The 25,953-nt window shown below is 37.2% G+C and overlaps 4 protein-coding genes across 4 annotated transcripts; all 4 read left to right on the top strand.

Annotated features, from left to right (window-relative positions):
• The first annotated feature begins 3,224 nt into the window (after positions 1-3,224).
• Positions 3,225-5,384, top strand: hcst (hematopoietic cell signal transducer). Its single transcript, XM_069695549.1, has 5 exons — positions 3,225-3,430; positions 3,928-4,006; positions 4,201-4,221; positions 4,440-4,574; positions 4,960-5,384. The coding sequence occupies exons 2-5, from the start codon at positions 3,961-3,963 to the stop codon at positions 5,001-5,003; spliced, it is 246 nt and encodes an 81-aa protein (XP_069551650.1). The 5' UTR covers positions 3,225-3,430; positions 3,928-3,960; the 3' UTR covers positions 5,004-5,384.
• A 2,373-nt stretch (positions 5,385-7,757) lies between these two features.
• On the top strand, positions 7,758-9,023 carry tyrobp (transmembrane immune signaling adaptor TYROBP). The gene is made up of 5 exons (XM_069695548.1): positions 7,758-7,815; positions 7,940-7,960; positions 8,060-8,203; positions 8,307-8,374; positions 8,484-9,023. Exons 1-5 carry the CDS (start codon positions 7,779-7,781, stop codon positions 8,538-8,540), a joined length of 327 nt encoding a protein of 108 aa, XP_069551649.1. The 5' UTR covers positions 7,758-7,778; the 3' UTR covers positions 8,541-9,023.
• A 3,861-nt stretch (positions 9,024-12,884) lies between these two features.
• LOC138619601 (casein kinase II subunit alpha-like) lies at positions 12,885-20,063 on the top strand. Its single transcript, XM_069696222.1, has 15 exons — positions 12,885-12,965; positions 13,847-13,938; positions 14,288-14,364; positions 14,585-14,713; positions 14,842-14,953; positions 15,066-15,167; positions 15,270-15,320; positions 15,427-15,486; positions 15,628-15,711; positions 15,826-15,936; positions 16,069-16,170; positions 17,770-17,870; positions 18,599-18,747; positions 18,877-18,966; positions 19,209-20,063. Exons 4-15 carry the CDS (start codon positions 14,613-14,615, stop codon positions 19,322-19,324), a joined length of 1,179 nt encoding a protein of 392 aa, XP_069552323.1. The 5' UTR covers positions 12,885-12,965; positions 13,847-13,938; positions 14,288-14,364; positions 14,585-14,612; the 3' UTR covers positions 19,325-20,063.
• A 908-nt stretch (positions 20,064-20,971) lies between these two features.
• LOC138619600 (serum paraoxonase/arylesterase 2-like) lies at positions 20,972-25,385 on the top strand. Its single transcript, XM_069696221.1, has 9 exons — positions 20,972-21,121; positions 21,279-21,349; positions 21,437-21,492; positions 22,072-22,234; positions 23,069-23,195; positions 23,296-23,499; positions 23,574-23,655; positions 24,317-24,445; positions 24,641-25,385. Exons 1-9 carry the CDS (start codon positions 21,045-21,047, stop codon positions 24,800-24,802), a joined length of 1,071 nt encoding a protein of 356 aa, XP_069552322.1. The 5' UTR covers positions 20,972-21,044; the 3' UTR covers positions 24,803-25,385.
• Positions 25,386-25,953: the final 568 nt, after the last annotated feature.

Genomic DNA, 25,953 nt, shown 5'->3' with positions numbered 1-25,953 from the left:
AGTGCGGATTCCGTCCTCGTCGTGGAACAGTGGATCAGCTCTTTACCCTCGCAAGACTACTTGGAGTTTTCCCATCCAGTCTACATGTGCTTTGTGGACATGGAGAACGCTTTCGACCGGGTCGAATATGGTAAGGATCGGACATCAGGAGGGAATTTGGAGTAGAACCGCTACTCCTTCGCATTGAACTCAGCTGAGGTGGTTCGGTTATCTGATCAGGATGACTCCTGGGCGCCTCCCACTGGAGGTTTTCCGGGCACACCCAACTGACGGGCGACCCCGGGGAAGACCCAGGACACGCCTCGGGATCCGCCAGCATGAGCTGGAAAATGTTGCGGGGGAGAGGGAAGTCTGGGCCGGCTTGCTTGGCCTGCTGCCACCGCAACTCGAACCCGCATAAGCGGAAGATGGATGGAGAGTTGGGTTACTGATTTGGATTGCAGATTGTGTATTTGAAAAATGTATTTTCTTTTGTTCCCAGTATCGACAAAGTCTTACAGGAACCTTTGTGTCACATCAAAAACAACATCAAAGTGTTATAGTGAGCGTTGATCTTTTTACCAAATGACTAACATTTCGGTAAATATTTGCTTCATAATCAATTGGCACACAACAAAACGCTATGAGACGTAAAAAAAGTAGAACAGGTTAAAAGAACCAATGTGAAATAAGAAGTGAGAAAAACATTTTTACAAAAGGAAAAATAAACACAACAGGGCGAAAGGGAAAAGTGAGTGTTTTTTACGTTTTTTTTTTTTTTTATACTTACTTACTTGTTCATTTCCAAATCTATCTTTATTTAATTATTTAGTTATTTATTTATCTATATTTCTCAAAATCATCACAGATTCTTCCAGCTTTGCAATTCATTTCACACACTTACTGTAAAGCTGCTTCTGGACCACTGGACTCGAAACGATAAAAAAAAATGTATCTGACATATTCAGGACTCAATCATATGAATCCACATTAATAACAAAATCTTAAAATCTTACCACTTCCTCTGGTCTCCTGACGATGTTGTGTATTTTCATAGAAAAAAACAAAGGAGCAGAATGTAACTAAAAACAAGAAATAGCAAGACAAAAAGACTCTTTTCCACAGTAAGATGATTATATGGGTGTTTTTTGGGGTGTCTAAATTACACCATGTACTATGGCTGTGTGTATGTGTATTTTATGTTCCAAAGGTATGGATAGGGCATACATTGTGGAAGCTATTTATTGATAAGAACTGTTGATTTTTCATTGTTTGAACAGCATGATATTATTATCAGTAAAATTGGCCCCATAATGGTCTACATTGTTTCAGATGATACTGGACATTTTCTCCTTTTAGTTGACTGCAATGTTATTTCAGTCCAAGGAACAAAGTGAAACTCGAAAAAGCAGAAATGTAAAAGAGCAGAAACTACACCAGAGATTTTTTTTGTTTCAAGGCAAAGGTATCTCTCCGATGTGAAGCCTGCTGGCTGTGAAAAGCCTTGCAGCTCCCTCTGCTGTCGCAAAGAGAATCAGTCAACTCTAAAGGCAAGAAACTGAAACTGAAGGCAAACCACTGTGATATTGTGAATTGTATTGAACTTGGTAATGACCAGATAAATCATGAACACAAAAATTTAACGTCATCCTTGAGGACATTTAGGGAGCTGCAAATAGGACTAAGAGGGCATTCTGTGAATGAACAATTTGTCCAAGAAAATGAAATGTTAAGATAAAAGATGATAATCCTTTATTAAACCCACAGTTGGGAAATTTGCAGTGTTACAGCAGCATCAGTAAAAAAAAAAAAAAAAAAAAAAGAAAGAAAAAGAAAGCAAGGTGTAGTAAATAAATAAACAAACATCAAGGTGTAATAAATAAAAAGAAAGAAATTGCACCATTTAGAATACATTACACATTGATAATACAGAGGTGAATTTGTCAGTTTAGGTGTGTGTGGTAGCTCATACTGTGTGCAGAGTTTATTATGAAGTCTGAAAGTAGTAAGAAGGAAGGACCCACAGTATCTCTCCTTCACACACCGCGGGTGAAGCCAGCTGTTACTGAAAGAGCTGTCCAGTGCTGCCAGTGTCCTGCATGGGGTTCACCATCAGGGATGATGTTCTGTCTTTTCTTATATAGTGCAGTTGTTATGTCAGTCCAGTCGGGTTTATTACTTCCGTGAATGTTATTTTAAGTGTATCTGTGTATTGAGTAAAATGCAAGTTTGCTGTTGAAGGTGTCCGACCACAAAGAGTCAGCAGAGTTATGTGTTATAATGAGCACAGCGGTGACATTTTAAAATCCCACACACTTTATCGCCCTTCTGTCTGGATGATGTCTCCAGATCATCTCTGAGCAGTGTCTGAGTCAACAGGCCCTGAAGATAAAACTTGTGTTCTTTTTAGTTTCACTTAGTTTTAATGTATGGCCTGTTACAGAAGACATAGATCTCGACTTAGTGTACAGAACTGTGGCATTTTAAACTTTAGGCATGTAAAATATATTATGTATGTGATATGTGTCTATACTCAATGTATTTGAATAACACATTTTGTAGTCTTTTCTAATGTGTTTTATGAAAAAGAAAATCTATCAAAACATTATTTATTACAGACTCATGTTCCAGATAAAAGACAAAACATTAAATAGAATAGAAAAGCACAGAAAAGATCATGCTTTATTCAAAAGAATAGTGTCCTACAAAGAAATAGATGTACAGAGAGATGTTTCCACAGCTGTACAAAACCTTTTGTTTGGTAAGAAAACCATTTTTTTACAGAACTAATATGCCAACAAATAAACCTCTAAATGAGATTTCGTAGAACAGCTTGTAAAGTATTTTTCAGCCACAACCATTTCACTTGGACCACACCATCAGCTGTAGGTCTTAAGTAATATTCTCATGGCATCATTTCACAGGAAGACATGAAGCCTCTGTAAACTTGTTTTTCTGGAGTTTGACCACAAGTGTGCAGCATAGAGTGGTTTGCAAAATGCTCTGAACACAGACATCTTTACTCCATCTGTACACATACTAAACCTGCATGAGAGAATGTTTTGTTTTACACAGCATTGCCAACTAATATCATCATTAGCATCTACCATCGGTACTGCACAAAAATGCATGTCTGTCAATATTTTATTTAGTTTTTTGGGACAGAAACATTTCTCAACAGGGACATTACACTGCACTCAACTCTATTATATGAAAATCTATATTTTCTCTGTCACAGTTAAACCATCTATAAATAGGAGGATGAAATCTGCAGTTATGAAATTGCCAACCCGTGTTGTTTACACAAAACCAAACAGACGGTGTCGCAGTCCAGCAGAGGAAGTTAGAAAAACAAAAACTTGACGTCAGCTCTCAAGAGTGGAAACTAATGGGAAACTACAGTCTTAACATCGTTTGGATTTCAGAGTGCAGATCAACTTGAGCAGACCAGGTATGAGGATCTTGAGTCACACAGACTTTCTCTTCCTTGCACTACATTTTTTTAAGCTCTGGTAATCAAATCTGTCAGATCACATTAAAATAGTTTTGTATGTAGCTTTAGATTAAAACAAAAATATATATCCTCAAATAACTGGGGGAAGCTCAGTCATATTTTATAACTGAATACAAAACGTGCCACTTTAAATACACTTGATAGATCTTAATATTGTTAATACTTTCATGATTTTAGATCATTATTGGGGATTTCCCATTTTCGTTATTCATCTCTTCTTTATCAAATGCCCACGCAGAAACTTCTGACTCGTTGTTATGCAGTTGTTGGTTCAGATGAAAGAAGGTCAACTCCACCGTCTCAAACAGTTTAGATGATTTATCCTCGATGTTGAAATCAAATACAGTGAAACTTGAAAGATACAGCTCTGAATTATTATTGAATACATTTCTACATCTTTGAAAAATGTAAATTATTTGATCTCTGTCTTTCAGAAAGAACATAATTGAGTTCACGTACACCTAGCAATGGCCTGTGACAAATTCTTCAGTATTGCCCTATTTCTTTTTTGCAGTGAGTATAATGTCATCTCTTTACTCTCTTTGCTTTGCACACACACTCAAGATTAAGGGGGTCTTGCACAGGAAAGTGAAACCACAATCGCATTGCACAATGGAAAGTCAACTGACAGAGGTGTTGCTGCAGAATATATTCAGCAAAAAGGTTTCAACTTTGTTGCTCATTTTTGTTTCTTTTCTTTCTCTAAGACGTGGCTGTGGCTCTAACAGGTATGTACAACAAAACGAGACAAGACGAAACAAGACACACAACTCTGAAAATGTGTTTTTGATTAGTGCCATAAGTTAGAAATATTTTAAATACAAATGCAGAACTAGACAACCAGACCTGATGAATCAGATTTTCCAATCATGTCTTCGTTCATTTCTCTCCTCCATCCCTCTCCATTTTTGTCTGTGTGTTCATTAACTGTCTCTGTGTTTGTCAGACAGCCATGTGTCCTGCTACAGGATTGAACCTGGGACAATTGCGGGCATCATCTTTGCAGATTTGTTGCTGACCCTTATCATCGTTGTGGTTACTTACCGATGTGCCAGCTTTCGTCGTCAGAAGATAGAAAATGGTATGGCACTGAAATTACTTCTTTTTCTGTGTCTGCAGTAGTATATGTTGTTGTTGTTGTTGTGGTCTGCACTGGATCTTAAGAGTTTTCTCAGGGCTCACTATTTCTTTCAGAATTGCTTGTGCCCTTTTTTTCCACTCCTGTTTTAATATGATGCACAGCTTATATTTTTGTATACATTTTTGACTCACATGTTTGTCAAATATTTTGGCTACTTTTATTTTTATGTGATTGCTCATGTATCCTTGTCACAACTGTCTGTGGACTAAATACCATGATATTATCAGACTCTCTTATGAAGGTATTTGTACATTTGGTAATATGCACATATATTTTCAAATAATAAATTCTCTCTTTTTCTGTCTCTCTTCTTATCTCTTCACAGCCAACAAAGTGTATATGAACGTCCGGGCCAACTGCAAGAGCTAATCTGAAGATGATGCAGTAAATTATGTGTGGCTGTGGTAAAAAAAAAAAAAATCTGTTTTGTTTTTTAATATTATAAAATGTTATAAAAGATTAACTGTCTTACATTAAAAAAAAAAAAATGTTTGTAAGCATCATAAGTAGAGTGTCTTGCACATACTTATTACTTACAAAAACTCTGAAGTCATAGAAAACCTATGACAAAAAAACTAAAGGTCATCTGAATTTTGCTACTTTAACAATTAGATAGCACAGTTCTGAAAAGGCTTTGAACCTTTACAAAAGGACTTTTACACTTAGTCACAATGTGAATTATTTTACAAAACGTAATGGTTTAGAAGACACTTGAAGTGTGTCAAACTATTTCAGCTGCCTTGTGTAAAAATAGCTCTTATTTACATTCATATTCTGTTGCCAGATTTTCATGTCAAAATTCCTAATCAGGTATGTTAAGGGGCTCTGAAGATGTTACCTTTAAATCATCAAGATTTCAAGTATCAAGTATTGATGAGATGTGAAATGAAGTGCAGACCTAATTATTTTTTTGGAGATGTTTTACAATTGATGCAGCCTTTGACAAACCCTTTGTTCAACAAGAAAAAAAGAAAAGAAATGATGAAATTTTATTTACAGCTTAATAAAACGGGCAAAGCACTTCTATATCAGCAATGAGACTTTTGTTGAATGGACTGAAACATTACTGACAGAAGGACAGTTTTTTTTTTTTTAACTATATCAGTTATATTCTATTTTTAGTGATGTGGATTGGTGCATATTTTCAATAGGCTATGTTTTTCAGTTTCACTTTCTTCTTTTTGTCTATTTTAAAATGCTGTACTTCAGTGATATTTGAGCATTGTAACACCAAAGGCCTGATTAGATTCAAGATGTTCGAGCTATGTGTTGCAGTGAAACTGCAATCTTCTATTTCAGGCAAAGACACACAAAATGATGACCAAAGCTAATTCAATATCTGCATACTATCTGTCTCATCCACCTCCTTTTCAAGTTCGCTGTGTTATTTAAACCCTCACAAAATGTGAAGTTTAGTGCAGTCTCTGGTCTTTAGCCTTGTGAAATACAGCTGCCGTGTTTGGTTTAATAGATACTGAATTTTCTGTAACAGAACTGTTAGTGTCCTGTTTGCCTGTGGGTTTAAAATGGTTGCTGTATTTGTAAGGTCCCCTGTTTAACTATAGCTGTTTCTTCATCGATAATATATTAATTAGAAAGACTTCTAAGAAATAAATCTGGCTGCTTAGTCATTAATTGTTAAGTCATTAAATAAAGGTCATGAGCTTTACTTAATTAGACATCAGGTCTGTGCAATAAATATTAATAGGTAATTTTTTTAACTATTTATTGTGTTTTCATTGTAAATGTTAACAAATGTTTTCCAAAAGCCCAGCTCTTTTTGAGAAATTGTGATGTTAACCAATCAATAATAGGAAAATGCATGATAAACTAAGAAGAAAAAAAGAGTTCTGTCAGAAAAAGAGAATTGTGAGCTAAAGGGATTTTTCACAGCTTGGAAACCCCAAAGTTCTCAGTAATGGTTTATTACTTAGGCTATTAAAAAAAGTATAATTAATTGGTTAATTGGCCAAAATGAAACCATTAGTTACAATTCATGAGCCCTTTATGAATTTTTCTTTATTAATATTGATTGAAATGCAGTCCAAATGCTCAAATTGGTCTTGCTGCTGCAAAACCCACTATAAAAAAATAAAAATAAAAAATAAAAAAATAACCCATATTCTAAAGTTCCACGTATTATATTTCTGCATTTTCAGTTGCTCCCACAGTATTTGATAAAAAAGAAGAGATGATTCTGGGGAATATCAATAATCTGCCCCGAGAAGCTATTTTCTACTTTCTACTTTTTTACCTTATTTTTTTCTTTTAAATGGCCAACATTGATTTTGGATTTAACAATAGTTGTGTATGATTTCACATAATGATCTTGTTTAACTAATTCATCTCATTTGTTTATTTTGAATTTTGCTTTTAATTCTAATGAATTTTATACAGTTGATGTCATAACTAATTTAAGATAATATAAATCAAGATTATTGTTGTTGATGGTCAGTATACACGCTGTATGTATCTGATGCATTTTGTAGATTTATCCATTTCAATCATTTTGTTACTTGAACATCATGAAAAATGAATGTCTCATTGACCAAAATAGTGGTGTTCTTTCATTTTGCTGAAAGGGGCACCATTAGAGATAAACCGGTGGCTTAACAATGGCTCACAGAGTATAGGTAGCAGTAACTGTGGCCAACCGCCTGCACCAAACCACAAGCTAAGGGGAAACGCTATATTTGAAGATATGATCACACGTATTTCAGCAGAAACTGGAAGTATAATGAAACAAACCTTATACAGCTATTTATCTAGGTCTAACTTGAATACTTTGATTTAAACAGACAATATATGATTAAACAGTAAAAAAAAAAAAAAACCAGTGAAATATTTTCTTTTTATATGAGACCAGCAATCCTCACATGAATGTGACATGAGACACAAAACAGAAAAAACAGCTTCCTCTTCTCTCAGTGGACTCCCTCCTCCTCCCATCACTCATATGCTGACAAACCTTGACACCACTGACAATATCGCCCGTGGACAGTTTTTCATCTGTGAACACTCTCTAGCCACCAAAATTGTGTTTATGGGAGCGACAACAACGCCATTCGAAAGAGAGCAGAAGGACTTGTGGCCATCAGTTTCTTCCTCTCACTTCCTCGTCGACCAGAAACCAACATTTGGAAGATGTCTGACGCTCTCTGTATTGTGGGTTCGTTGTTTGGTGAGTGTTGCATGTATATTAGGGAACAGGGAACGATTATAGCAGTCATACAGTAGTAAATAAACATAGGCACACTCTTTATTGTTATTATCATCTGAGGTTTTATTGACTGTTTCTGTTGCAGGATCATCAGAAGGACAACAAGGTACCTAGCTTTCCTAAATCTTTTGCTCCTGTGGTACACTGGAACATGATGTTGTGTGTTTTGGTTATGTATTTCAATCCTATATCTTTTTTTCCACAGAATGTGGTTCCTGTTACTTGATAAACATGGGGTCAGTAATGGGCATAATTGCCTCTGATATTATCTTCACCATCCTCATCATTATCTCCGTGTTCTGCTTCGCAACTCACCACAGGAGAAGGAGGGACTGGGATTCTCATGATGGTGAGCACTAAATCTGTTTGTATTGCTGCTAAGTTATTGATGGGCGAGGTGTTGATGTGGCAAATGGGTCGAAGTAACGTGACATCTTTTAAACTCTTGATAGGTAAAAGAAATCTACCATCATCAGTTTCAAAGAAAATGGCAACAGAGGTGACAGAATCTCCCTACCAGGTAAAAAAGGACTATTTTGTTTTTAAGCCTCAAAAGACACTAAATATGACCAAAAAAATGTGTAATATTATTTATGTTGCAATGATGAACTGCTTTGCCTTTTTTGTAGGAGTTACATGGAGTCCAGTCAGATGTGTACAGTGAGCTTCAGCACTTTAGGAAATGAAACTATAAAATAGAAACTGTAAAAACGATATATAAAAAAGTAATGTCTGTTATTATCTGGTTATACCTTGAGAAACTAATATCAAACAGTCTTCTACACACACTTCTATCCCTGCTGTATTAAAGATAATAACCTACAATGTGTATATGTTGCATAGAATTGATTTATGTTTTATTCAGTGAGTACTGTGTTGCGTCGAATGTGATGTTTCCCCATCATGTTCTAGTTTTTTGTAAATCTTAAACTGTCTTAAAATATGTATTTAACTCATTTGAAATTAAACTATATATAAAAAACCTAATTACAAACGCAGGTAGATTATGCTCTAAGTGATCAAAAGTAGTTGTGCTCGTTTCTGATTACATTTTTCATACCATCATCTTCATACCAAACAACACACTCCAGCAGCTTACTCTGTTGGCTTTCACGAGTACACCCAACACAAAATTGTCAAAACCTCTTTATTTCTTACGTTTGTTAACATGCTCAGATAACAAGAAATGCATGTAAAAATCTAAATTTGGATGAAAAACTCCCAGAAGCCTGTCTGCCTCCTATGAGTCAACAGATGGCAGCCCCTGACTCACGGAGGAAGGAATCAAATCTGAAAAAAGAGAGCAGAAACTATTGTTGAACATAACAGATGAATGACAAGCAAGATATAGAAAACTTGTTCATCCTTTAATTAGATGAGAGTGACATATGAGGAATTTTGAGATGCATTATGTCACAAGTGGTTTCCTTCGACATGTATGGTGGATACAAGTATATGCAGAAAATTTTGTCATTCAGAGGAAACAGATCTCCAGCTGATCATCAGGATGCTTGACTCATGGCTGGAAGAGACAAGCTGCTGGGTGTCTGTGCTTGAGGTGCTGAAACACGTACAGGATCACAAGAAATGATGGATCTTTGTAGAAAACAGTCACTATATTTATGTGGAAATCAAACAGTGTATTTACAATATTCGCAAGAGGAAGAAAAATCAGTTGTTACCGACTGGATACATTTCAGAGCTGATGTGTTCTCTGGTTTCTATGGGAATAATAAGATGCATTGTACAGCCTTTGATTGCTCACAGCATATTTCCAGGAATATTTATTTTTCTAAGTAATATATAATCTGGTCTTACCATTGCCGTCTGTGTGTTTATTGTTGCCCACTGCAGCCAGTTTGCCATAGTTGTCCTCCAAACTATCCCTATCCAACACTCCTCTGCTTTGGCCAGAGGCCAACATACCATCTATCCCATTAGCTCTTCCTGGTGTTGCCTGTCTTTGGAAATGTATGCTTTGACTGCCACTGTGAGGCACACATGGACAGATGGCACGTTGGCTTGACAAATCTTTAGCCTCTTGAGTTTTCAACATCACTCCTTCCTCACTATTAGGATCAGCCCATTCTCTGCTTGCTTGACGTTCCCCTTGATCATCTGTGCTCTCGGCTCAGATGGTCCTGAATCAGTCTGCTGGTTGTATCCATCAGCGGCATGTCCTCTTTGCGCATTCCTCTTGTCCTCCTCAACAGAGCCTCATCTTTTGCCACATCATCAGGAAAGGTGATCTCATGGCTGTTGGTGTCTTTGAATGCATCTGGAAAGAGTGGACGTTATTGCTCATCTGTCTCAACATGTTATCTGCCCTGTTACAGACACAGTGATCAATAAATGTTAGAACTTAGATTTATGGACCCGTGCTTCTGCTTTCACCTCCATTTTTATACTTTGGGTTCTGAAACATTGAAAAATATTTTGTATAAATTTGTATCAAATTAAATATATGTTCTACATTTGTATGAAATATAAATCCTACATACCTGGAAATCCATTTGTGTCATAACTCTCTGTAGATTTGGCCTCTGACCTATCTGCAAATGTGTTGGCTGCGATTTAAAATGAAATCTGTCAAAGATCCGAAATCAAAAAACAATTTTAAATGGAAATTAAGCATTTTTTACTTCTAAATATTTAATAATAAATAGGCTATATTTATAACTCACTGTACAATTGTGTATTTTTAAGTACTCTATAAAAATCAGAACTCCACCTTGAGAATTTGGCTCTTTCACAGGTTGACTTGGAGTGATGCCATACGCTGCAAATATGAGAAAATGTGTGGTAAAAATCCCTGTAGTGTAACAATGAGATAATGTCATAAATGTTCACTACAGTATGAACATTTAAGGTAAACGATAAAGTAACACAATGAGGCAGCTGTATGTTTCTGTTCTCTTTTGTGATCTCATGTTTACTTTGCTAGGGAACCAAATGTACTTTGAGGATCTGGACAGATGAGCTGTCAGTATTGGATATAATTTGACCTATTGATTTTAAACTAACTCGATCTGGATATGCCATTAAGCTACATATCGAATCACAGACCTGTGATATTTGCAGGTATGGTCATTTTAGTAGTTGTGCCAAGTGCATCTATAAAAATAGGAGTGAACAAGTCATATGATCAATTCAAACAGCAGTACAAGCACTAGTTTGCAAACATAAAATCGAATGAACTTAAATGATAAATCTCACCTTTTAGAAAGCTTAACACATTTACTCTTCGGACTTGAAAAGAAAGAAAAAGTGTTATCCTTGCTGCCCTGTCAAATAAATCTTAAAATCTCAAAACAAAATGATGTGAGCTCACAACAACATTTGATCATTTGTTCTCTTAAAATGTGGTTACCTCTGACTGGGGCTGTTACTACCACAGCTGCAAATGGAAGCAGTAGCAGACTGCTGAAATAAATAAAATCACTGTTAATTAAAGGTTTACGTATGAAATGCATGCTTGTAATAAAACTGATATACAACACGGTATTTTATATAAAGCAAGAAAAATAAAATGCACGTCAATGTGATTAAAAAATTTTTTAACTCATAACTTACAACTTCATTGTTGACTTTGGTCCTCCGCTCTGTCCTGTTTGTCAGCTGGGGTGCAGTTGGGCTTTTATGTTCTGCCACTTTATCCTGCTCTTTAATAGGCTTTGTCCTGGTTAATTATGGGTTCTGACAAGATGTATCAGGTTGAGTTTTAGTCAAAGACTATTTCTCTGTGCTGAGCAATGTGTGACTTGCATTCAGAGGAGCAACAAGGTTCTTATAAGTTTACAAAGGCCTTTTCATTTCCGTTCAACATAAAAACAATTGTCCTTAGCACTCAAACTCACAAAAGTGATGAGTGTTTCCCTTTATTCTGATGATTACAGGTGGCTGGTTATTTCGGAAAAATGCCTCTGTGGTTATTCTGTGGCTGAGTTAGCCTTTTGAATAATGCCACAGAACATGTATTGTATTTTTGTCACTATTGTCCATTTACCATGGCACATTGGCCATGTGGCCCTTCATTTTGCTTAACAAAAGCCCCTTTAAAAACAGGCCCGACTGAACATTATCTATAGAAATTACCTTTGATAGATATGTCAGGTCATGAAGAGGGCCAGACTGCAGTAATTAGGGGAAACCATTTGATTTGCAATCTTATGTGATTCATGTCAGGAAGAGTTAGCTAAAATGGGCCATCAAGTAAAATGGGCCAGATAACATCAGAACATCATAGCCCTTTGAGATTTTACAGCCAATCACAATAACTGATCTTGCATTGTTGCTACAATAAGCAATCATAAGTGGGCTTACCAACAAAGTAAAACATGTACAATATTTTGACAGGATCTTTCAAATAAAAGTTTCAAATTTGAAAAAAAACGTGATTTTTTTGTGTGGAAAAAGGCCTTTTATGAACTGACTCACTTTACCTGAGCTTTACGTCATACCTCAAAAGGGAACCTGCCGATACTATACACTTCCAAAACAATTATAGGCTACTTTATCAAAACAAATTTAACAAATAAATATTTAGGAGACCCATGCCAATGTCTAACAAATATCAATAGATCTCATATAGGCTATTTAGTAATCTTACCAAAAAGTGGCCACCAAAAGTGTTTTTTTTTGTTGACTTCACCCTACTTCCACTGTTATAACAACAACAACAACAACAACAACAACAACAACCAGAAAACATTTAAATGATGCTGATGCACTAAATCATATTTACCACCAAGAGTGAAAGGAGCCCGCGGTGGTCAAACGTGCAATGACACCTGTGGAAATTAACCGTGAGTTTGGGGTTGGTTTACTCAAATGAGATTTAAAAAAAATGTATTTATTAAATTTATTTTATTTATTTATTTGAACTAAAACATTGCCATTTCACGTAGAGAGGCCCGCGCGGTTAAAAAGAAAGAAAAAAAGTTTCTGTTTGAATGAGACCTGTTGGTGGCAGAGGGAGCTACAACCTCCCCACGAAAAGGAAAAGAAAAAGAAAAAGGAAAAAGAGAGAGCGCCCTCTGCCGGACAGGCTGCTCGCACTAAGCTCCCGATCTCGAGCATCGCCATATTGACGTCCCAACAACGCTTGAGAGGTAATCGTGTTATTTAATCGCAAATCGTCGTTGGTTTCAAACAGCCGACGGAGTCATTTACATGTGAGAAAAAGCCGGGAACAAGTAACACCGCCGCGGCGTCCTCCTGCGGCCCGATCACGGTGTTTGTGGGGTGTTTTTTCAAGGCGTTGTCAGCCAGTTGCCTCGCCAGCCGTCAGGCTATTCACTCCCTTAGCTCGTTAGCTTAGCACTTTTTTTTTTTTTTTTTTCCAGCTTTAAGAAATATATTTTTCCGAAGCTCGGTTGTTTATTATTATTATTATTATTATTTTTTTACATTACTAACGATCACTCGAGTGATTATTGTATCTTATTTTTGTGTGTGTTGTTGATGCGGGCTGGTTATTTCTTTCTTGTTTCGGTCCCAAAATGTGGCCGAGAGCTAGTTGTGACTTTCCAAACCGGCTTTTCACTCTCTGCTGTCGGCGATGCTAAAACAGCTAGCTGGCTAACTAGCATCGCAGCCAGCTGCCCGGTTCGTGTGATCGCTCGCTGCTTTAAGCGCCACGGAGGGCCTCCGGGCCACGGAGGGTCCCCGCGTACACTCACCTTCTCATCCAAAAAAAAAAAAAAAAAATTAAGCGGGCAAACTGGCTTTAAAAAAAACAACAACAACAACCCTTGAACGGGTGCTTTGTACCGGAGACACCGGTCGTCGACTGGATGCTCCCCTCGTGTATACGGTTTAATTTAATTCAGCCTCACTTGACGTGAGCTGAAATGGTTGACGTACGTCGGTTCACACAGTTTGATCATGTTTGCTTCATTGACTTATTGATTTTTTTTTTTTTTTTTTATTGATTTTTTTTTTTTTTTTTAAATCAAACCCCCCCTTTTTTTTTTTTCCTTCCTCCCAACAGGAGTTACTGCCTTGGTGTAGCCCCCAGTGATGACTGTATTGAACCCTGTACCTCCTGATTAGACTGGTTGGATGCCCCCGTTTAACATCCAGGTTTCTCCATTTTCACACGCCACCAAGCAGATACCATTTGTGCAGTTTGGCTTGATTTTGTTGGATAATATATATATATATTTTTTTTACAATATTTGTTGGTATTTAAACACGGTAGCATTTCACTGAGTTACTGTTGCCTCCCAACTGGAGCATGTTAGAAACATTTGCATTTTCTTTTGAAACTTTAATTCACATCAGCATCTTGTAAAAAACATTGGCAAGATAAAATATCTGGTAGACTTTTATTACAAGTACTATTTTCAGCTCCGCATATGATGTTAAGCAATTGCAGTGGATTGTAGTAAACTCTTTAACAGGACATTTTTATCATTGTGTTTCCATGTAGCTTTCTTACCATAAAGGCATCTCAGCCACTTCTGTTCGAGCTCATCTGTCACCATTATCCTGGAGGGAAACTCCCAGGTATTGTGCTGTCTTGTATCTCAATAAATATCGCATAAATATATCGTAAGGATCTTAATGAATGCTAACATGGTAAACTGCCACCCAGAAGGATTAAGTACTGATTACTATTTGTGGTTTTTTTTTTAAATTTTTTTTATCATTATTGTAAATTTGTGCCACAGTAATGGAAGACAAGTTCAATTTCTGACTGGGTTTGTGTTTTTCTGTGTTGTTTTAGGAGATTTAGAAACGATCCTGTGTAGAATATGTCTGGCCCTGTTCCAAGCCGCTCTCGAGTTTACCCTGATGTAAACACACAGAGACCTCGGGAATACTGGGACTATGAGTCCCATGTTGTTGAATGGGGGTAAGGCAAAAGGGTAATCGGGGCGTTAATTGTATTTGTTTTGCTATGCTTTCATGAGTAAGCCATACCAGCATTGTTAACTGAGGCTTTTCTTTTTTGTGTGTGTGTTGTTGTTTTTTTTTTTTTAGGAACCAAGATGACTATCAGCTAGTCAGAAAACTGGGGAGAGGCAAATATAGTGAAGTGTTTGAAGCCATAAACATCACAAACAATGAAAAAGTGGTCGTCAAAATACTGAAGGTATGGAAATTGTCAATTGATTATGCATGTTTTTCTGGATAAAAGGGGTCATAACATTTTGTCATTTGAATGGAGATTTTTGTAAGTGTCACAACACTGTCTGTGTTTCCAGCCTGTCAAGAAAAAGAAAATCAAGAGAGAAATAAAGATCCTGGAGAATCTAAGGGGTGGCCCAAATATCATCTCACTGTTAGATATCGTTAAGGATCCTGTGGTAATTTTATCCTATATTTTGCTGTATAACAATCCAGGATTTGTAAATATACCAGGTTCCATACATAAACACATGCACATGTTGTTCTCTTTTCTTTTTTAGTCCCGAACCCCTGCTCTGGTCTTTGAACATGTGAACAACACAGACTTCAAGGTGACGATTAGCGATTGTTGACGTGTAATTTTTCAAGTATTATACCGACACAAAACCTCTTATTTTATTTTTTGAACAACTCATAATTTTGTAATTATTTTTACAGCAATTGTATCAAACCCTGTCTGACTTCGACATACGGTTCTACATGTACGAAATATTAAAGGTGATAAACAGCTTTTGGTTCCTAATCTCCATTGATTGTTTGATATTTGATACATTAGATGAATCTCTAGTTACACCTGTTTAACAGCCTGTTTATGCTTTTAAAACATCTTTCTCTTTTTTTTTTTTTTTCACCTGGTAGGCTCTGGATTACTGCCACAGTATGGGGATTATGCACAGAGATGTCAAGCCACACAATGTAATGATCGATCATGAACACAGAAAGGTATTGTATTTGATGCTGACCATTTTCATCATCTCTCGTGTTTCACACCAGATGTTGACACCAACTCAACACAAATATGCAAATAAATTCAACTTTGTCGGTTTAATCTTTCAGCTCCGTCTAATCGATTGGGGTTTGGCAGAGTTCTACCATCCAAACCAAGAATACAACGTGAGAGTGGCATCCAGGTACTTCAAAGGACCTGAGCTGCTGGTAGACTACCAGGTGAGGCTCCTACATCTTCCCTACATGTAGAGTCAGGCCAGTATACTAGTGAGTCAAAAGATTTATATTATTAAAGATGAGAAAATGTGATTTCTTTTTAACAATGGTTGTCCTTCTCGCCATAATTTGTAGATGTACGACTACAGCTTGGACATGTGGAGTTTGGGTTGCATGCTTGCCAGCATGATTTTCAGGAAGGAACCTTTCTTTCATGGTCATGACAACTACGATCAGGTACAAAGAATCTGGTATTTTTTTTTAATGTGTTTTTAATGTTCCTTTGTGGATGTGGTCACAAAACATATGGCCTAGAGAGCCATGTATTACCTTCTTATTTTTATTTTTTTTTACATTTCACAATACATCATTTTTTTCGTTGCACACTGGCAGACCTGTCTTCTCCCACTAGGCCACATAACAACTCTGCTAGGCTCCCTGGGATTTTGTGTCACTCTAAACACGTACTGTATGAGGGTTTATTTATTGTGAATTTTTTTTAGCGGTTTGGCGGAGTGACTATAAAACAAAATCGGTGCCAGACAGATCTAAGAGTGGACCAGTGTACACGTCATGGTGTTAGTTGTGTTATGGGCTTTCTATACCTACACTAGACTTAGACTTTATTAATCCCACTGTGGGGAAATTTAGTCGTCACAGCAGCATAGAAACAAAAAAGGTGCACACAATATGAAAACATTTACAAATACGCAGACATAAAATAAGATGGATAAACATAATTATTTTAGAAAAAAGAACGGGGATTGCTTAGCTTTTTTCTTTTTTTTTTTTTCAATTGAGTATCAAATCCTCTTATCATTCCTAAATCCTTTTGGATACTTTATTGAATCTCTTCATCATTTGCTTATTTGTTCAGTTTTAATATGTGACCACCTGTTGATGGGAGAAAAAAGCCAGAAATACTCTAGTTTTTAGGGGTTGAAAGAAAATGTAACCAACATAAACATTGAATAAGCTAGTCTGATTAATTTTCACAGCCTGTAGCTACAATGTGAAAATGAGATGAGGAGCAGAAGATATAAAATGTTAGTCGATTGTTCTTTCACAATATTTACACAATTTTACACCGACTTTTTCACAAACTACTGGATACAAATTATGGAGGTCCTGCTTCAGAACTATCAGGTTAACAAACTCATAGTATTAATGTGCCGTGATCACCAGCATCTCCACTCTGTTGAGATAAACCGCCGGCTAATGTTACCTTCATGTTTTAATGCAGGTCTTTGCTACTAAAAAAACAAACAGAAGAGAAAAAGGGTCAATTAGCAAATTAATGTATGGTGGCATCCAGAAATCAGTTTCAACTGGAACATCCAACATGGCATTTCCAGTTGTTTCCATTCAGGCTTTCTTTTCCCTTCCATCCTCTTCTACATGAATGATTGTTTCTCTGGTAATCGGGAAAACTGTTTTCTAGTTATTACACAATTGTTATTGTATTAGATGGAACATCAAACTAAACTTTGCTTTCTAAATGAGGGAATGTTTGCTTTTTTTCTAAACAACACAAAATTTTATATTTTCGGACAATTTTGTGATAATGTTGATTTTGCACGACTATAGGCAGTTAAACGTGATTTACCAGTTACAGGAGGAAGTCCTCTGGTTCACTTAAGTTTTAGAGTAAAACAAACCGTATGTTATCAAAGTTTACAGATATTAAATGAAAGTTGTGCATTGTTGATGGTAACAATGTTTATTTCTACATCTCTAGCCTCCCACAGTTTCTACTTTATGTACACACCATTGTTAAACAAACACCAATAGTAACTGCTCATTTAATTGACAAATAATGTTTCTTTTTTCTTGCAGCTTGTGCGAATTGCAAAAGTACTCGGCACAGAGGACCTGTACGACTACATTGACAAGTACAACATTGAGTTGGATCCGCGGTTCAATGACATTCTGGGAAGGTAAAACATTTCTAGCTGCTTGACCTCAATATAGTAACCGTAGCATTGAATTTATTTGTGGATGGTGGTGGCATCTGGAGGGAGAAATATATGAGTCATGTGTTCTGTCAAAGTCATGAGGCCTTCGGCCGGGTTGTTCAGTCGGCAGACAAGTGGGGATTCAAGATTTCTGCTTTAAAACTTTCTATGTATGTTAGTCCACGAGAGCGAGTCATGGTCTTAAAAGTTTTGGGTGTGTGGACAGATTATAAATTAATTTATAAAAACTCGTGTAGAATAAAATCATTTCAGAGTGTGATAAAATAAGTAGCATCCCTTCATGGTCTGTATTTTGGCTGAAAGTAAATTGGGGCTAAGAGGGACAACTTGCGAATGATCTATCAAGCTGTGATAAGATCTGCTTTACACTGTGTGTGTTGTGTTTGGGTCAGCTGCTAAGTCTGTTCTTAGTGAACCGGATTGGGCCCAGGGACGAGCCCGAAGAATTTGCTCCAGGGCTTTTAGATCGACGCCTATTCCGTTCGTACTTGTGAAAATAAGGCAATTACCTTCAGGATTTGGATAAAAGAAACTCTGGTTCCACTATTGGATTAAGTTAGTCAACCTTAGATGCAGCTTCTTTCTTCTTTTTTTGGGGAAGATTATTAGGAATTTATCCAGCAACTACTGATTATTTTGGTGAATGAATTCCCAACATCAACACTTAAGGACTGATATTTTCTCTTCAGACATTCCCGCAAAAGGTGGGAGAGATTTGTGCACAGTGAGAACCAGCACCTGGTCAGCACAGAGGCTCTAGACTTCCTGGACAAACTGCTGCGCTACGACCATCAAGCCCGCCTCACAGCCAGAGAGGCCATGGATCATCCCTACTTCTGTAAGTTGGCTGTTTCCCCTCACTCATTGCTTGATTGTACTGCCTCTTACCGAAATACATTGCAGTCTATTTAATGTGTCAACAACTGGATTCGGTTTATGAGGTGCTCACATTCGCTTCTGTTCTCAGATCCCATCGTCAAAGATCAGGGAAGGGGGGCCACTCCTGGAGGGATGGCTGCCAGCTCCACTCCAGTCAGCTCCTCAAGTATGATGGCCGGTAGGTAATCTTTTAGTCGTCCTGGCATTATTTAACTTTAGAGTCAAAGAAATAATCTGATTCCGATAGATTAGAAAGAAAGTTATATCTGTAGTTACAGAGTAGCTTTCTTTTCAGCCAAGAGATGGTGAGATGAACATGTGAAAATGGCAGAAAAATATAGTTATAGCTCTAACTTTTATCGTGATGACATGTAAATACGAGCATTTCCATGTGATGAACGAGTGTCCCGTCTCTCCTAGGCATCACCTCAATGTCCTCCTCACAGCCACTGGCTAACATTGCTGGATCACCTGTCATCTCTGCCCCCAACACTCTGGCCACACAAGTCCCTGCAGCCACCGGGGCCCAGCCCTGAAGCCACTTCCTCACCTGTGTTTATGTGTGCTCATGGCCATGTCCTGCCTAGCTCTCACTGCAGCCCAGGGCCATGGCTCCCCTTTTTATGTTGAAAATAACAAAGAAGAAGATTTAAATTGCTTTTCACATTCAGTTATATTTTGACACCTGGACTTGACAGAAATGTATTGTTGCACCTGTCAGGATTATTAGAATTAATTTGGGTGTGTTATTTGACAATGCCATTGTCTAGAAACTCTAATAAGATGTAGACATGAAGAGAATGGATAATAAACTTTATTTTGTATGTTCCAAATATACAGTCTTGCTTGAAACTGTTTGATGGGGATCCTGCTGTATTACACTGTGAACCTTTTCACGACTTCACAAAACAGAGTCAGGAAATCTGGTGTGCCCCGCCTAACAGTGCTCGCTGGATGCACACCATGTAATGTGCAGGAGTTGTTGGTGTTTTGAAGTTGTTAGATGCTATCATTCTTTAATTGGACTTTTGTAGATATTCTACAGTTACTGTCAGGTTGCATGCACCCAATGCTGAGTTTCACAGGGTCAATAGTTTGCCAATTTTATGTTACTTTCACTTCTGTATGTGTATGTATGTGTTCATGTTTGTTTTTTATGAAGTCTCTTACACATGATTTTGATTACATAGACAATTTTGTAACTCTTTTGTTTTATGTTGGGAGGAGTCATCACCTACAAAAAAACAACTTCAAAAATAAACAATTTAAACAGTGTTTTGCAGGCACGACATGTTATTGAGCAATATATTTTTACACCCGTTGTATAGATGAGTGCGAGAGAGCGAGTAAATGAGAATGCACATGTTTTTAATCCCTCACACAGCGTTTGGTATTTGGAGCTGAAAAAGGGGTACAAGCTAAATGTGTTGGAATGAACCACATTCACAACACTTTATTCTCTTAGTACTGTCCAATATTGGGCTGTAACTAATTGCAGTAGAGTGGCGAGTGAATCCTCCTAAAAAAAAAAAAACTTCAATCCAGTCAGTGTCAGAAAAGATCCTGGTTGGTCCTGTAGGGTAAACTCGAGTTAGAATTACATAAATGACTCCTGCCATTACACATGCAAACGTCCCCAAGATCAAGAGTCCAAATGTTCCGCAAGCACAGTACTGCTCATGCTGCACTATCCCGCAGCAGCAAAACAAGCACTGATATAAACACTGTCAACTCACTATCTAGAGCGGACTTAATCTGAATTATAGATCTGGTTTTAGATGTCTGCAGTGGCTCAAACCATTAATTTTTTATTAATAGATTAATACTATTAGTTATGCTGAATCCAAATGCTTGGCAAATGTCGGAAATGACTAATAACCTCTTGAGCGTTCATGTACTCTTAGGTCCATTGTTGATAAGGACAACAAAAAAAATGTTTTATCTTACTAATCGAACTATAAGGACGCACACCCTGCAGGTGTAACACCAAGAGGGAATAACAAACTCCGATATAATACTAATTTGGAAGTTGAAAGGAATTGTAATTAATTAAGATGGAGAGGCAATGCACAAATTGCAAGACAGCAGCGGTATTCAATGGAACTGGAAACAACAAACCTGTTAGAACATGATAGTTTGCGAATTTCCGATAGTTTTGAATGCAGCATTTTTGCAGCGCCGACTGGCACTCTTCTGCTGCTGCAGCAGAGTCGTAGTTTTAAGCAGTTCGCAAAACTTTCCCGTCGTGAGTTCAGAATGGGAAAATTAGGCCTCATCTCACTTGCTGTAGCTGCGTTGGCGGCGCTGTTCGGAGAGAGGATCATCAATTTAAGGTAGAATAGAAAGAAACTGCACATATGTCGAAGCGACGCGGCTTTGCTTGGGCGTGTGGTCCCAGTCTTTTTTTTTTTTTTTTTTTTTTTTTTTTTTTTTTATCTGGCAGAAGGTTTGGTGGTCAACAACTGCACTAATGTAACTTTTGTGTTGCAGGAAAAGGACGCTGGCTACCAGAGAGCTGACCCAGCATCACCTCCCCAACTGCGTTACGCTGAAAAACCTCGGTAAGAAACGCCACGACAAAATGTTGCTTAAACTTCAATGCGCCTTTCTCAGCAGATAAGTTAACAGTGCCACTCTCGTGCTTTCAGATTATGGGTCAGAGGATATAACAATCCTGAGAGACGGACTCGCCTTTATCAGCGCTGTAAGTGTTTTGAGTTGTAGAGCAACCAGAGCTGAGGTTATACAAATCTACAAGGGAAAAAAACACTTGCAACTTGAATGTCACTCTGCGTGTGTTGATGTAGGCTATTTAAATAGTTTAATGTTTAACCCAGGGTCTTTCACCTTTTTATTATTGGTGGGTTTTTTTGCAGTTAAAGTAGCCTTTTTTTTTTTTACATTCAATTTTTTTTAAATTATTGACATGCTCAGCATTGCTACAAATTAGTGCTTTAAAAACAAAAATAATCTCTACAATGGTTTCCAGAGTTATATTTAAAAAAAAAAAAAAAAAAAAAAGAAGCTTGATATCACAATACACAAACTTTCCTTCAATGTCAGCTGCTTTGTCTGCTTTCCTCAGAAAGTGTACTTGGCAGCTTTATATGCAATCCATATTATTTGACTGCAGGTGAGAACAAAAACTATGAGGGTTACGTATATATATCTATACGTAAACCTGAATTATTGCATTTACAATACACTGTCCCTTATCAAAGGCAAATAATTGTGCATTATTTTTAAAGTCTTTATAATTTCATATATTTTTAAATATCCATAGGGTCTTCAGTATCCTGGACTGTCAGCCAAAGATGTGACTGGAAAGATTTTTATTCTTGATCTACAAGATCCTCGGATGAAACCGGTGGAGCTGCGTATGCCGTGGAACTTTGACCTAGAGTCATTCAACCCTCATGGCATCAGTTTATACACCGATCCAAGTGGTAAAGGCAACATATATGTGATTTCACACATGCTACACACAAGTCTCTACACGGCAGCACCCGAGGGGCAAAAACCCTACTCTCATTGCTCTTAACTGGTTTTACATCTTGAGCCATTGGAACAAAATATAAAGTATCGTTTGTAAACTGTCACGAAAACCTTTCTTAGTTCACCTGACTGTATAAACACCTTACTAATGAAGACAATTTATACTTGGTTAAAGGTGAATAGAGCTTGTGTGTGCATGTACAGTAGAATATGTGGACAAACCTGATGCTCTGATTATCCCATTGGTTATGGTGTGGGTGCAGTAGTTACACTCTTAGGTATCTGTCCCCTTAAGCACATATAGGATCATAAACTGTCAATCATAATTCTGACACGCAGCTGAAGCCCACTGATCATAAGGGTGGTGGTTTGATTCCCGATTCTTCCTGCCCACACACTGAAGTGTCCTTGGGCAAGACACTGAACCCCAAGTTGCTCCTGATGGCAGGCGGGCACCTTGCATGGGAGCTCAGCCGCTATTGTTTTGTGAATGGGTGAACAGGAGGAAAACCGTTAAGTGCTTTGAGTCATGCCACATATTCTTTACATCGGCCATGGCTGTAAAGACTGCAGGCAGTCTGTACAGCATACAATACCTTCTATCCTTAAACACTCGAACTATTGCAAAAATCTAGCTGTTTGCACATATAACAAGTATTGAGCTGTATATTCTTAATGTAACTTTGATAAGTCACAATTGTCTTTTATTAGTAATGCATGCCCCTTTCACGCTCGAATCCCTTTCGCTTTGGTTTCCCATAATCTTTTTGTACAATTGTTTCCAGATAACACGGTATACCTGTTTGTTGTCAACCATCCTCAATACAAATCCCAAGTAGAGCTGTTCAGATTTGTTGAGGATGAGTTATCCCTGGTGCATCTGAAAACCATAAAGCATGAACTTCTCCACAGGTATGATGACTATGAAGTCAGTATAAACAGTATTTATAAAACTATACCATTTCATAACATAGCTGAAATAATTTTTTTCAACTCTTATCTTTCTTTCCAGTGTGAATGATATTCATGCCGTGGGAGTGGATTGCTTCTATGCCACCAATGATCACTACTTTGCCACTGACTTCCTTAAATTTTTGGTGGAGCCTTTTCTGGCTCAGCCTTGGGGTAATGTTGTCTACTACAGTCCAAAGGAAGTAAAAGTAGCCTCTGAAGGTTACTACATGGCAAATGGAATCAACATCTCCCCAGACAAAAGGTACAGATGATCTGCGGGGCGCTGCACAAGATCATTTATGTTTCAAATATCTGAATATTCTTTCTCATTTCAAGGCATATGTATGTGGTGGATATACTTGACCACAACGTGCATGTGTTGGAACGGAAAAAGGACAACGTATTGGCCTCTGTGAAGGTAAATAACTTAGAATTTCAGCAGCATGAAAGTGCACTATTGCATTGATGAATGAGTATTGTTTTAATAATTAAACTTAAATTTAAAAATTCTTCATATTAAACAAGAACATAACTTAATTACAAATTTATGGGATGTTTTAGACATTCAACTTTTGTGAAAGAGTAACAAAATATTATTATCTCAAGGCAATCCTCTCAAATTCAGTGTTGTTAAGCTCTAGGAGATCTACAGTAGATTTCAGAATAAATGTAGAATTTATAAATAGGCTAGGTTTCTAATTTGGTAAATGAGGGTTTCATTGCTTTGTTAATGTGGGCCTTGAAACCTAGATCTTAGACTAAGATAATACCAAGATTTGTCACCGCTGGTGTTATCTAAGGAGTAGTGGCTGCAGATTATTTTTCAAACCTCTACTGGAGGTGACTTGAAGTGTAGACATAGATTTCATTTCAAAATCTTTATCATTGGAAAAACAAACAGAAATAGTAAATATGCTTAATGTGATGTGGTTAAAGCACTGCAAAACCAGTGTAAACTGATTCATTTCCCATATTCTGGAGATAAGGACAAAATCAGGTGATGCTCGAATTGTCATTTAAGGTAATAAAGACACTATGTTAGGTGTATAATTCTAACCTTGTCTATGAAACCTCACCAGACCGTGGCTGTGGGTTCACTCTGTGACAACGTTGAAGTCGACCCTGAAACTGGTGACCTTTGGCTCGGCTGTCACCCTAATGGATGGAAGGTTTTCATGTTTGACCACAATGACCCTCCAGGATCTGAGGTTTGTCCATTTCCTTTTATGATGGCAAATTGTAAGAAGCCTGACAACATTACAAAACCAAAAAGACTGTGCATGCTCTGTGTTTTTTACATCTGTGTTTTCTCACAGCTTTTTATTTGCAACAACATAGCTTTATTGTTTTGGTTCTTTATCGTAATTTTTTTTTTTTTATTTTATTTTTTTATGTGTCTGCAGGTCATCCGCATCCAGAACATTCACTCTGATCAGCCAGTGGTGACTCAGGTGTATGCGGACGATGGCCACGTGATCATTGGCTCTTCTGTAGCAACTACCTATGAGGGAAAGTTGCTCATTGGCACTGTGTTTGATAAAGCCTTGGTCTGTGATTTGAAGTAATCAAGTGACTCTTAAAATTCTCAATAAGCACAGGAAGAAAAATACATCAAAATTTGTCGAGGTTCAATTAAAGGAAAGGAAATCAAGATTTATCTTAAATTGATGGGGCAATGATGATTTGAATGGTGATATGTGTAGGTACTGCATACGTTTACCCTGTTGTACTAGACAGAACCTGATAACAGAATCTCTCGGCTGGCACAAGCATACCTGAGGATCCCCCAGGAGAAGCTGGGGTAAGAGGGCGTTAACCCGAGCCATGGAGACAAAGGCATATTTATAAGTCAGTTTTTTCCTGGGCCCCTGAAAGAAACACAAAATTGAATTTGTATTACTACCAGCAAACTCCAGCAAATGGCTACACCAAGCAGTCAACTTAATGGAAACACTTAAAGTGAAATGTTCTCAGACACTGAATTTATTGAACTACCCAGATATTTGAACCATTGTGAAATACTTGGAGGCACTTGGAAAATAATATTTTGAATCAAACATGTAAAAAATACATTTAATTGCTTTGCTGTGTGTCATGAAATTAATATTTTTCACTGGTCAGCTGGAAATAAGAAATATTTACATCTGCCATGTATGTAACAGAATCTTTTTATATGTTTTACCATTGCCTGTCAAAATGTTTTTTCATGTGTGACTGTCAATAAAACAATAAAGACAGTCATGCTATGAATTGAATTTATCCTGTGATTCTACTAAAAGGTTGTGCAGTGTTCCCTCAGACTTTTTTGGGTAATTTGTTAGACTAGCAATGTCCAACAAGAAACTTAAATATATCCAGCCTCTTTATGATTTTGTACACAGTGTAACATCCTGAATTAAATGTAAAAAAAATAAGGAGATTGCTCATATCTATTAAAGTGTTTCATTTGAATAATTATGGTGCCAATTTGGATGACCTTATCCATTTTTTTAAAAGGTAATCATCGTGTAGAGATAGTACAATGGTGCTTCTTGCAAACACACTTTAGCACTCTCCTTGGTACAGCTGTCAATGCACTGAAAGTGCTCGAGTAACCTTTGACTTCTAAACATGGCTGCTGTGAAGAAAACAGTCTGATGCTGTTGTACCTTTGCAGTTTTCATTGGGTTCACTTCTGTAACTTCAGAATTTATTTTTAGATAAAAATTATAAACCA

Source organism: Brachyistius frenatus, unplaced genomic scaffold, assembly GCF_029030835.1.
Source record: "Brachyistius frenatus isolate BFR_SWC_R1_liver_20210118 unplaced genomic scaffold, ASM2903083v1 Contig_20, whole genome shotgun sequence".
NCBI classification, from domain to species: Eukaryota; Metazoa; Chordata; class Actinopteri; family Embiotocidae; genus Brachyistius; species Brachyistius frenatus.
Note: the sequence above shows the minus strand (reverse complement) of the source record. Positions and strands in the feature narration are given on the sequence as shown.